Source organism: Dermacentor albipictus, chromosome 1, assembly GCF_038994185.2.
Source record: "Dermacentor albipictus isolate Rhodes 1998 colony chromosome 1, USDA_Dalb.pri_finalv2, whole genome shotgun sequence".
Classification (NCBI taxonomy): domain Eukaryota; kingdom Metazoa; phylum Arthropoda; class Arachnida; order Ixodida; family Ixodidae; genus Dermacentor; species Dermacentor albipictus.
This window is the reverse complement of record NC_091821.1, coordinates 463558675-463572010: the sequence shown is the minus strand read 5'-3', so window position 1 is coordinate 463572010 and position 13336 is coordinate 463558675. Positions and strand designations below refer to the sequence as shown.

The window sequence follows — 13336 nt, the reverse complement described above, 5'->3', positions numbered from 1 at the left end:
TCTTGCGCTGAATTCACAAACGCCTATGTAAGGTTTCTTAAGTAAGAGGGGGAACTATAGAAAGAATGTCGCACGAAGCGAGTGAAAGACGTGAGTGACGTCATTTTGCCCAGGACTGATGTTAGTCTGGTGTTTAGAATAAACATCAGCCAATCATCAGACGACGATGGCTGTGGTCTGCGGTCGCTTTTCTTTGTCGCTGGTCTTCCCATGGCCTTTTGCCTGTTAGGCTTTCTGCATGCAAAACAAAAATTTAGTGGAGTCTTTATGAGCGTTATGCGGCGCGCTTTTTTAATAAAAGCGCGCAAAACAAAAGCGTCTCCAGTGATACTCGTCAGTATGGTTATCTAAATATATATGTGCGTTCGTGCGTGCGCGCGTGTGTGCGTGCGGGTTGTTGTGTGTCTGTGTGTATTCATGCGAGAATTGTTCGCTTCGTTCGTGAGGTGTATTTTATTTCACAGCATCACTATTGTTCAAGCAATTCACATGATTTTCGTATCAATGGTGGCAAGTGATTTTATTCGCCATTTTTTTTTAAATGTTATCATATGGACATGCCGCTTTGTATCACAGACAGGATTGCCATCCGTCGTATGCATACTTTGGTTCACACCGTAGGCCACATGATAAGCAAAACCCGCTGCGACTTAATGCTGAATTGAAACTATGAGCTATATAATAGAATGATGATGCTAACAGCACGCAAGACGACAGCTAATTATGCAACAAGTTTCGATAATTATAAACGTATAAGCATTCTTGAATTGTTTCATATCGCATGGAGAATTATAGCCTCGAAACATTGGCAAAAATAATCATCCGAAGCTCTATGAGCAAGAGAAAGCTCAAAATGAAGAAAAAGAAAGCGAAAAATAGAAAGCGACAGTCGTGCTCAGAACGCATCAATGTCAAGCTTAACTGCTTCAGGGACGGGCACTAACCTTCTGTTTGCGAAGATCTAAAGGAGTGTCATGAGTATGAAATTTCAGCTATTACTCGCATACAGAAGCACAGTCTACCAGACATTAGGCAGACGTGCGCCGCGCAGCATTAATATTACTGCCTTCCACAGCAGCGCACACTCAATACATTATGCACTAAAACAGTTCAATACACTTTGAGATAACAAGCAGAGCATGCTGCAAAGGTGTAAGCACGCGCCATCCTCGGCTATTGGATGTGGCCCCTCCAAGGCACAAGGTCTCGCATTCCATGGCCGTGGAGAATTCCCCTAGCCCACGGCACCCTGCAATATAGATTATCCCACCAGTTACAGCAAAGTCACTCAACACTTCTACCTTAGTAGGAGTGTTTATGCACTCCCACAGAAGGAATTGATCAACGCGCACCCTCAGGCTTTTGAAGACGGGGTATACCTCAACCCGTTTTTATTACGCTCGATCTATCCAGACACATATACTAGCAATACCTGCCCCTAGTGCAACGATTCAGCTAACGGAGAACATACGCTGTGGCAATGCCCCTCGTTACGAGGCGCAGACCGAGCAGACTAATCAAGAATAAATTCTTCACTGCGAAACCCCGACTACGGGGACCAAACCAGGGCCGTCCAGAGAGCCCATGATGCAGCGGCCAGGCTCGGCCTGCCCATCCCGACGTGGGAGCAGCCCGCTGCGCGATAATCGCGTATCTCCGGACTCTCCAAGTTTTTCCATCCATACATACATCTGGCCAATCAGCCGCAACAGCGCGTCCCAACGCTTACCCGCGTCAGCTCCAGCGGCGCAGATAGACATAAGTATGTTCGTAAGACTGCTACAAACCTATTGTAGAAATGTCTTCTTAAGCCATCATCTGTGACGGCTGTTTATGTTTTATGAATCGAGTTACACTCACTAATGACAGAGGTGCTGAAGTTTGCATCTGTGTTACGCTTACATATGTGTATTTTTTTCGGCTGCAGCGCTCGTATTTGCAGCGGGGGCCATCGCAAGCTTGCTCATCTTAGGAACGCTTTTAGCCGTCTGAATACGCTAATTCCGTAACAATTTTCTTAGGTCAAAATTTGTTCGTAAGTTCGCTCAGTGAATTCCGCCAGAGTTTTCGTATTAAGGTATTTGATCATATCATTTCTTATTGTGCTTACAGAAGTACAGGCTACATTAGTATTGTACGAAAACGAGGAGGTGCAGTGACACTGCATTCTGGTACTGAATTCCACTGGTGCAGTACAGAGGCTGAAAGGACGGATAATGACAAATTACAATGAGGAAATTGAGAACATGGTAGAATAGACCTGACACAGGAGTGACATTTTAGAAGTGTTTTGTGTTTTGAGAATGGACAGTAGGCTTTCAATTCGCACGCTGAGGGTAGTTATAGCAGACTAGTGCTCGGGAATCATTTTAACAAGCTCGCGTACTTTGACAGGCATGTGATTCAATGTACATGTGCGTTTCAGCATACCGCCGCCACCAACATGCGGCCTTCGTGGCTGGTCATCGACCCCGCGACATCGTGCCTGGCCAGCAACAGAGAGCAATGACCGACGAGCCTTTGAGCTTATGGGTGCGCGTGCATTTGTCTAAATCATTCTGCAATCACTGTATCATACCTGCGCCATCCGGTAATAAACCATACGTTAGATATTAGCACTTAGGGTATCGTCCTATGTTGCCTGTCTCTCTCCAGCATTAGTGTCGCAGTTACAGAGTATCAACCAGCCTGAACGCATACCGTGTAGAATTTGCCGTCGAGTTTGTTGAAATACGTGACAGGGCAGGCCGCTCTCTCGGCTCACCTCGAGCTGTTTCCAAATACAGGCGCCAGGTGGTGCAGGAAGTCCATGGACCTGACGAGAACGTACACATCCTCTCCGAGCGACGACTGCTTGACTCCAAACAAGGTTGACAGAAATCCGGTCCAGCTCCACTGACAGGGGACATAGAAAAGCCCGAATCAGAACAGAAGGAATCTTTGCATGTTGACATGCTTATACGTATACAAGCTCAAAGAGACGTACCATAGACAAAGAAACGTCAAATGCTACTAGGATAGTATAAACGAAAACAGCGGTTACAAAACTGACACGAGGGTATACGGGAAGTGAATGGAATATTTATCTAGTAATGTATTCATATCTTTATTTAAAGATACTGCAATCGCCCCTATCCCCAACCCTCAAATTAAAAGGGGGATTTTTGCAGCGCATGATTACACAATAAAACAAAAGTGACGAATGATCGTAGCATTACAACAGAAAAAGGAAATGTATCAATTACACGCCATCAAATATAACTGAAAACAATTTGCTGGCTGAACCACAAGGAAAACATAGTCAGGGAGGGCTGTAATGCGAGTTTGTTTGTGAGTTTATTGCAGTGAGTTATTGTGCGAAAACAAAGTACTTCAAAAAGTTATTACGACTAGAGAAGGGCGTGATTGGAATTGCGGGCGTGTCTCTAGTAGCATACGCCACACAAAAGAAAAACGAATGTTGCGAGATGTCGATATTGTAACGACCACGATTTCTGTTTTTGTTTGTGCAGGAATTACAGCCTCAAAGGCTGATTTCTTTGAGTTAAACCCAGAGGCATGGCTTCACTCATAGCTACGCTTTAATTGATGTGGGTACAAAATTTTTATGCAGAAACCGTACGTACTGCCCTTTTTTAAACGCCTTGGATTCTATCAATCAAATTTTTTTAATATATACCAGATGACTGACGCGTAATCTCAGATTGGCTGTGCGATTGCATTAGATGCCAAAAGGCAAACATCGTAGTAGTCAAACGCAGTCAAACGAAGTTCGGGATATGGATGTGCAACATCATCCCCGCAACCGTACGTGTGACGTGGACAAGATGTCTTTCTTTGAGGGGTGCTACTTGCGCAACTATTTTCGAAAAGTTACCGTTGACTACTCTGAAAAGGTCGACAATTTCAATGGTCGAAAGTGAATGGGTGAGTCGTTAATACTGAAGCAGTACTTCAGTATAAACAAAACAAGTTTCTCCATAGTTCATAACTGTCTCTGAAGATTGGTTTCTCGTCGATTTAAAGTGTACCGGCCGTGAAAAGTCTCGACGAAATTTTCAATGAACACCTAACGAGATAGATATGTGCATGTATCGATCGTCAGAGTTCAGGTGTCGAAAACAGTTGGTGTTTTATCCACGCTATGGTACGCACTAGCGGAACACATGAAATTGAATATGTATAACTCACTGTTATCGCGCAGCGATTTTTATTGCGTTTTATTAGGTGATACACATCGTCCTCGAATATATAGAGGTTTCACATTTACTGCCAAAGAGAACGGTTCGCAAAGTTAGTAGCGTCTCACAGTTTGAGCATACTGGGCCCATCTTTTATTCAGCACTTCACGTTGCGCCAGTTCAGAAATCGTACGAAGGCATTTCGAGAAAGCGTTAGAAAACCCGTATTAGGCAAAATATGTCTAGCATTCGAGGACTGCCAAAGCTGGAACAGAAAATGAGTGTTCGCAATTTACACTGCTCAGTGCGATTCAAATGCGATACTCGGGGAGCGCATGGCTGCCGGCGGTTTTTGCGCCATCGGTTTGCTCAGGGGACACCGATCTGATGCATTGCGGTAAAGATGAAAGCCATGGCATTTGTGGAGCATTTTGACTGTACTTGTCCTCCCCTCTGCACTCGCCCCCAGTGTTTATCCAGCGGTCACTGGCGGTGCGCAAAGTACCGGCCGCGATGCGCTCAGAGTGCCCCGTTTTGATGGCTGAGCACAGTGTACGCGCTTGTCGGGTTTGGCTGATTTCAGTGACGTGAACTAATGGTAGCAAAAATTTTACGGTAGAATTTTCTGTCTCTGTTGGACCACACACCCCCATAGTATGCACAGACAATTGCTATTTACCTACGCCAACTTTTACTGCATTATATACCCAAATTGCACGATTCTAATGAACACGTTTTTTTTTGCATAACAGTTGCCTTCAAGTTTGCATGCGTGTTACAATAGCAACTAATTCTACTCAACGTAAAAAAAAAGAACTAATCCTCACTAAAAAAGGAAAGCTCAATGCAGGGTAGCTAGCCACATTGCCATCGAACTGGTCCGTCTGAAGAAGGTGACGTCCGGAGACATCGCAAGGTACCTCCATGGTGCGTGGAGTGCCCTCTCGCAGACGGTTGCGCACGAGCCTATCAAGGAGTGCGGCCTTTCTAATGCATTAAATGGAACTCAGAATGGTTTTCTGTGGTCGGTAGAAAGCGAAAAGGAGGTGTCGTCGGAATACAATAGGGACTAGCCGCTAAGGTTATATCGCTAATATCATCTCAACGCGGTACGCCTCGACTCAGGATTCGTTACGTGACGTGCGTGGTAGAATCGGCCCCAAATCATTATTATTATTATTATTATTATTTCATATTTGGGCGGTAATATACCTGCGCGTAACAATAGGTGACACGGTAGAATCGTGTATATACGGTACTTTGACTGTGTTTGCGTTGATTTTAGTGCGATAGCAATGATATGGACACTCCAAGCGAATTTCTGCCAACACCGTCGCCGTGCGCCGTACAAGCTTGCGAGGGCCAGCCGACGATGGCGGTTCAATCTCGCGCGTGCGAGGGAGGAAGCGCGCCGTATTCTGTCGCGCGCGAGGCACGGGGCGGAAGGCTAGGGAGGGGGGGGGGGGGGGCATTCTATTCTGGCGCTGCTGCTCTGGCGGCCGCGCGGCCGCAGTATGTTGAAAGCGATCTGCGTTGTGGACAAAGTGGGCGCACGCGCGGACTTCATATTCAAAGCGATCTGCGATATGGAAAAAAGTGGATGCGCTGAGCGCCGGTAGCTTCGTATGTGCTGTGTTTTCGACGTTTAGTTCACGTTGCAGTGGGAGACAAGAAGGTCAATTCGCTGGCTGCTGCTGCCGCGTTTCCTCGCTCTAGTGTTTTGACAGCGAGTTTCCGCGATCATCGAGCGCGACGTGTTCATGCTTACCTGTATGCGCGTGACATCGTGCTTGTTAATTTAGTTAGTAAGCAAATGTTCACAACTCTATACGGGCGATAAAACTACTATCCTTACTTGGTATAGCTGTCTGCTAATTTACTAAAAAAATCGATTCTTCGCCTTTCGCGGAAAAGTGCGAGCATTTTGTTTTGTTGTTGGCACAGGTTTTGCAATAATACTGTTTGCTCATTTGAGTGAACACGAAGAAAATGCCTATTGCAGGGGGAACCATCCTTCGTCAAGCATTTTCCGTCTTTTATTCGATCCTCCAAGGTCACCGTGATGTCCACTATGAATAAATCGATTCTGATTCTTATTCAGACTTCCGCGCTGAATTAAGAACGCAGTGACCAATGCCTCTCAAAGTTAAGAGGAAGCTCTACGTAAAGAGCTCTTATTTAAATGCATATGTAACAAAGAATTCATTTCCCTCGGCATTCACTGAACAGATATTGATCATATTTTTTTATTCAAAATATTTACCTGAAGTTTGCTGATCGCAGCACGAAGCTTTTGATTTAAGCCATAATATTGTTTACAATAACTTTTTAATATGGCACAAGTTTCAAAAGCTTAGGCACCAAGTTTAAAAGTCAACCAATAGAACAATAAACTTCCGCAAAATTTAGTAAACTGTGCGTATTCACAATTCCAACGTCCGCAGTATACAAAATATACAGTATTTCTTCGTACGACATTTGCGAAGCCCCAGTAAGCGTACTGACGCTTTCACGTAAGCTGCAAACCTAACAACGAAGACGGAGAAATTTATTGGCAAGAAAAGGCAAAGAGGTCGGCTAGAAAGTGGAGCAACTGGACTAAATATCAAGCTCTTCCGCTTTATATTCTCTAACAGATACTGTTTGCGGAACTGCGATATCTGTTTTCGGTGCAGAATTAAGGATGTTTAAGCTTTGTACTTCAGTTTTAAGTCTACCATTTTTCGCGATTTTCAAAATTATATTTAAGGCCACAAATGTTAAATGTTGCTTCCTGTAGCCGGTAGAGTTCAGATTTGTCCTAGACACAACGAATTTCGTTAGAACCGGTTTACTGGTAGTCTCGTGAGAGCGTTTCCGCTTCTCACAAGAGTTCGAAAAGAGATATAGGATTTGGCCCCGTAGTGAAAGCCTCCTCTTAGTGCACGTTGCAGCGACTTTCCTCGTCTGATCCTCGCTCCATCTCCTTTTCCTCACTGCGCACGTGCCCGCCTCCGCATCGCACATGAGCTGCCGTGACATTAAGCTCCTTTCTTTGAAAAGAAAGAGGGCATGCTTGTATGTGAGTTGCAAACGATAGCTTAACTTGTGGGGGATTTGACTTGTCCCCTCGGTGCGCTTTTGGGCAGCCGCGTGAACCCAACCGTTTGCATTGTCTGTCGATTGTGAGAAGGTTCTTGCACACCACACAGGGACTGATCAAGTCGGCCTTTTATGTCGTATATCGAACCTTGTGCCACGAGTTGAGCGCTTGCGTACTCACTTCTTCTCTACGTCCCTGTGCTTTCATGTGCAGTTCCTTGCACGGTTATTTGGACACGGCGATACACCATCGCCGCACTGCACGCATACCTCTACTGAAGCCTTTGCCGCGACGTCGCTTCGTCCTGCTCACCGCGTGTGTTGAGCGCTTTTGACTGGATGGAGGACCACCCGTTACCTGACTTATGGCAGCGGGATGATCGAACGCTTTCACCGGCATTTCGAAGCAGCCATCATGGGCCACCCCGGCTCAACCAGGCATGAGGTTCTCCCAGCCGTCGAGTTGGGTCTCTGCGGCACTTTCGAACCCGAGATTCAAGCGACACTTGTAGAGCTCGACAACGGGGAGCCACTTCGCCTTCCCCGAGAATTGATTGCGGCATCGTCTCGCGCAGCTACCTCGGATCCCTCCAGTTTTCTGGCTGGGCACCGACGCACTATGACTGCACTCCGTATGTCGCCAGTGGCGCATCATTTCATGCTAACGCACGTTGTATTGAAGAAGCTAGCAACATGTACACAGGCCTTTCTGCGCGATTACACTATCTGTGCTTCTTTGCAGCCACCGTCTGCCGGATTCTACAACGTTGTTTATCGCGACGAGAAAAGTTTCACTCTGGGCATCAAAGTGAAGGACATCCGCGTCTCCACCAACAGATTGAAGCCGGCATACGTTCTTTCCCACGAACCATCCTCACCGAGCATGCCTCCGGCGCTTGATCAACTCTAAACACTCCCGCCCTCATATAAAATACTAGTTTTTCCGGACACCGGGTGCGACTCACCGGCTGCCATCAACATTAAGGTCTCAATATTCCGCAAGGGGGTCACAGCTTTACGCATACCAAAGCCTTGGCAAGCTCATCGCTTCGTCCGGCGAGGCAAACCTTCCACATCTACGCGCATCACAGGTCTCGATAACCGCAGCAGGTATGAGCTGGCTGCCTACGGCAAAAAAAAAAAAAAACCCGCTCGCCAGACAGACTGCTGGACCAGACTTTCTCTGAGCCTTAGCTGCGGCTGCCGTTTTTCTTCGACGACGTTATTACGCACTTGGCGCTGGTTATGTAGTAAAATAATTAAATGAGCGTAGGGCACTGCATGTCGAGATTCCTCCACTTTACAATCCAACAGATGTATCATACATCAATCCTTTCCACTTTAGTCGCATTATAAGGAGTGATTTACAGAATTATGAAATAATTTTTCAGTTCTGAGTTAGAGTTGTAGACATTATAGCTTCAGTTTCTAAAATTTTGCAACAGTCCTTATTAAACAAGTTGACGGCCTAAATAAAGAAATTCGCTTCTTGCAGTCAGTAAATATTACGACATTCATTTGGGTGAAACAAACGTAATCAAATCACTGCCGTTATCCCTAATCACTACCGTAATCTCCCTGCTATGAGAAAAATGATTTCTCCGTTCCTACACGTACGCGCCCGAGCTCAAGCTTGATTTTAAGAGGCTGATGCCAGAGGCATGATATGAAGTGAGAAACAGCCTGTAATGATGCACAAATGTGTAAGGTTAAAGTCAACCTAATTTCATCTGCGTTCGATGGCGCTGGGACATTTGGTAAACTTGATCGTTTCGATTTGCTTCTTTCGAAGAAGCACGCTGGCTTCACGTTTACACCGGTGCTTACATAAAAGAGGTTGCGCGGAAAAAGACAACACTGTTTTTTTCTTTTGGCGTTGGAGAAATCCTCGCGAATGCAGTTTGAAGCAAGGACATTTTCGTATGGTGCTCCGATCCCTTGACCCATGTGGAGGTTATGGGTTTATCCTTCAGCGATGACGTACTACGCACCAGAACCAAATGTTAATAAGCATAAGCAAATCAAATGTTCTTGCTGTGTCGCTTTGCGGTCGCATCTAGTTAGAAAAACGATACATCTTAATCTGAACTCTGCGAAATGAGCCCTGCACCAGCACTGCACCAAAAAAAAGAACAATGAAACTTGGAGACCACATGCCAAGCAGTTGTTCTTTAGCGTTAGAAAATTTGCGGGACCAAAGTTTGCGATGTAGAAACGCAATCGTGACACTATCGGCCCAGTGGTTTCCTTGCGGCCCACGCTCAGCACAGATGCTTTGCTGCAAACCTTAAATGCGCTCTCCATGTAGGTGCAGTAACCTACCTGCGGAAGTTGCACCAGGTTCTTGACGATGACTCGTTCGTATAGTGGGTCTGCCTCCGGGGGGATGTCGGCTATCTTGGCCTGCGGTAGTAGGCGAGAGACGATCACTACAAGACTCTGCAGGCAGCAGAGCGAAGGTGAGTGAACGGTGATAACCGAAACAAAGCACGTTTCCTCTCGCAGATTTGCTTTGAGAAGCAGTTTATAATGCGTTTATTGTTTACAGCGTGTTAATGCCATAGTGGATGTGAAGTCATTGCTCGTTCAATGATATTTTCTATGATGATTGTTTACTGTCTATTATTTACCCGGCGAAGGATCTGCCTGCGCGCACAAAGATATCTGCCTCTTCAGTCTAGGGCATAGCGCACAGGTGCTTGCAACACCACGACACTCCGGAAAACACACTCGAAGAGGTGCACATGCTCGCCTCGCGCAAGCCACACCTGCATAATATTCTCCTTGTATTCCTTCCCTTTATTTGAAACTATCGTGTTGCCTTGGTTTGGAAGACCTGGCTATTTTTTCACGTTTAGTCGGAAGAGTCATTCGCTTCTTAATTATCGTATGTTTTGTTACGTCAGCTTGCCATGGTGTTTTCGCATATACATTTCATTTATTAATTTTATTACCAACAATTTGCCAGGTGCATGCGGGTCGACATACGAATGGCAAAAATATCACAGGCTGTGCTGGGCGCTATGATTTCTTGATGAATTCTCTCGCCGTGCCGCAGCTGTGCCGAAGTAAAGATAGCAAGGACTTTTGCCATGGTATAGTTCCGTCATTTCGAGAGAACTAAAAGTGTGTAGTGTGTGGCGGCTTTGCAGCGACCCGCGTTTAGCGCAAGTGATGCGCACATATCACGGAGCTACTGGGTAGCACTAATCACAAACGACAGCACAAACTGCGGGCGGATGCATTTCGGTCAATTGTGCATAAATCTCCCCAAACACTTCGTTGTTGCACAGAGTGCACAGAGGAAAAATGTAGTGAAATTTATATCTTGGCACATGAATCGCATTACATTGCAGATTGCAGGAGGCAATGGGAGGCAAATTTACAAAGGTTATTGTTCGTTAAATTATCTCTGTCACTGGTACGCCACCTTCACTAATGACATGCCCAGAACGCTGGAATTTGCTCTTACGAATAAGAACGACGAACAAGAAGGAGTAAGCGTCGTTGTGGATCTATGAATTTTGGTAACTTTCAGCTAACTATGGACTTTTTAGGCATAAACTCGACGCTCCGGGAGCTAAGTACTCACCAAAGCAATGTCGTTTTCCAAATTGAAGGTGTCTTCAGCTAGACGTGAGGCGTAGTTTTCGTCTTCGACGAGGTAGAAGAAGGCCTTGGCCATCAGGCCTTGGTACCAAGACAGCCGGATCACGTTGTCTTCCAGCAGCGGTGTCTCGAGAAAAATGTCCGGAGCCCCAAGCTGTGGAAAGAAATCAGCCCGCAAAGAGCCTGAAATATTACGTCATTTGTGAAGTTCGTAAAGATAAAAATAGTCAGTATATCCATGTAAAATTTTGCTTATATTCACATTGCCCGTGTTTATTGCTTTGTGCACCATTTAGATTTTGCGTAGAGCTACATATCAGACGGTCAACAGACGGATGTTCACTGCAGTAATAATCGTTCCTTAAAGAAATAGATGCTGTGGTGTGCTGTGCTTCCAGTAGCTTCTATTTCAATTCCGCAGTTCCCTCTACATCCGCTCTCCTGGTATTTTAATGTAAGGCTCATGCTCATAGACACAATAAATGAAGCACATATAACTTATGCAGAAATTCCCAACGTGAACGGAAATTTCAGAAATGAGCAGAATCATCCTGAAATGTAGATTTAAATACCAGAATTCGCGGATGATTCTGAGGTCCAAGAAAGTGACGAGTGCCGTGCTTGACATTGTGATCAGGAATGCTTCTGTTACCGAACGTTCCCCACTTTCCACGTCGCATTAGAGTTCATGACGGCTAGGGAAGATTGCTTAAGTATTTGCCGTGCAGAACCGCTTCAGCCCACTCATATCGTTGTGATGTGCGCTACCCTTCCATGTATACTAATCTACGATGCGGTTCTCTGTTAAAAAGAACACACTAGTATGATGCTCATGTGAATTTGCCTCTGTAAGAGTCGCTCCACTCTTCAGCAGCTGGCTTGCGGTTGGTGGCACTGGCACATTTAGACGTACATTTGCAGTGCCGTGACATCATTCAGCCGCCATTTACAGCAAAGTGTCATCTAGAAGAGCCGCACAGTAGATATGATCTCCTCTTTAACACTGAACCGCACTGAATACATGCAAGCACACATAGTGCAAGAGACCGCAGTTTATGCCTAGCGCGCCTGAAAATGGAGTGGCCGTGTCCTGAAAACTGTGAAATACGTTTCGTCCAGGTCATGAGACTCGCGTCTTAAAGCGACAAAGAGTGACGCCGAGCAAAGTGTCTTCGCTCACCGCGCACACGGCCTGCTCCTTGAGCTGCACGTCGGGTCTCAGCTGGGCAGACAGGAAGGACTGCACACCGAGCGTGCGCAGCGACATGGCCACCAACCGGGAAAGGTCCAGGCGGCGGGCCTCGTCGCCTTTGGGCGGGAAGGATACGCCCAGCTTGACCAGAAGCGCTTTGAGGGGCGCCGCTCCCAGTTCCTCGATGGAGTCTGCGATGCGCCACGTATTCAAGGCGTCTGACGTACAATGCATTATCTTAGAACTTAAATAAACTTGCTTCGGCACTCAATGTGCGCGCTATTAAATAAAAAAAAATGTGACAAACATACGCATTGCAAGTCTCATTCCGAGCTCCTTCCGCCGACGTCCTAACTACTGCTGCATTGCGTACACCGGTTTCACTGATAACGGGAGGGCGCTGCAAACGCACAAGCGAGTTTCCGCATGTTCGCAACGCTCCGTCAATTTTTCCTAATTTCCCGAAAGCACTTTCGGAACTCGGCTCTTCGACCGGCCACTATAGTTCACCCTACCTCCAGCGTTCCTCGACAACTTTTCATCAATTTTTGACCTCCACCTCGGCACTGACAGGCACTGAAAGGCAAGCGTAGCCGCCGTGTCTGCTGTCAGCCAAACGGTGACGGCGTTCGCGGAGATTAACGGCGAACAGAGCCCCGCTAGCTCTGCGCGCCTTCCGGCTCCGGCGCCCCTCTCGCTGTCGTGAACTCCCCAGCCATCCTCTGGCGTCATACCACCAGCTCATGGTGGCGGAAATCGCTGCTGGCGGCATTGCTGCTGGCGGAAATTGCTGCTGGCGGCATGCATGCTGCTGAGCAGCATGCATGCCGCCAGCAGCAATTTCTTCTCAACCAGAACACCAACTGTGATGCTATGGAACCAACCATTCTACGCATCCCGAACCAGTTCCCCAATTCGGCAATCCAGCCAACCCAAGTGAGAATGGGCATTATGCAGACGAACAGCCAGTCGGTGCCCCCATCTAATGCTCCCGAGCTTACGGCGGCACAGGTGATGATGGACATCGCGGCTTCACCAGTAACAAGAGCCCAATCATTGCTAGAACCAAGTGCCTTCGAACCAACAGGCACTCATGTCACGCACGGCACAGTGGTCAGTCGATTTTGTTTTCCAAACCCATTCGACGTACTCAACCCCCGTAACAAGCGCATAAGCGACAGCAAATCTGCCCCGAAAATCACGCCCCACTTCCAAGCAGTGCGGAGTTCCCGCGCATAAGAAGCTGACAACCGCCCATGGCAGCAGCAGGGAA

General features: G+C 46.7%; 2 protein-coding genes across 3 annotated transcripts in view; one reads left to right on the top strand and one right to left on the bottom strand.

Annotated features, from left to right (window-relative positions):
- The window catches only part of LOC135902820 (uncharacterized), a 225092-nt gene that overhangs the window by 42651 nt on the left and 169105 nt on the right, over positions 1-13336 (top strand). The window contains exon 3 of the mRNA XM_070532434.1: positions 2426-2532. Coding sequence (XP_070388535.1) covers positions 2506-2532 — 27 coding nt within the window. The 5' untranslated portion in view covers positions 2426-2505. The remainder of the gene's footprint in view (positions 1-2425; positions 2533-13336) is intronic.
- The window catches only part of LOC135905594 (endothelin-converting enzyme 1-like), a 94887-nt gene that overhangs the window by 53714 nt on the left and 27837 nt on the right, over positions 1-13336 (bottom strand). For both annotated transcript variants that reach the window (XM_065436538.2, XM_065436539.2), the window contains exons 7-10: positions 12052-12254; positions 10855-11025; positions 9585-9665; positions 2765-2895 (exon numbers count right to left, since the gene is read on the bottom strand). In XM_065436538.2, the coding sequence (XP_065292610.2) occupies positions 2765-2895; positions 9585-9665; positions 10855-11025; positions 12052-12254 (586 nt within the window). The remainder of the gene's footprint in view (positions 1-2764; positions 2896-9584; positions 9666-10854; positions 11026-12051; positions 12255-13336) is intronic.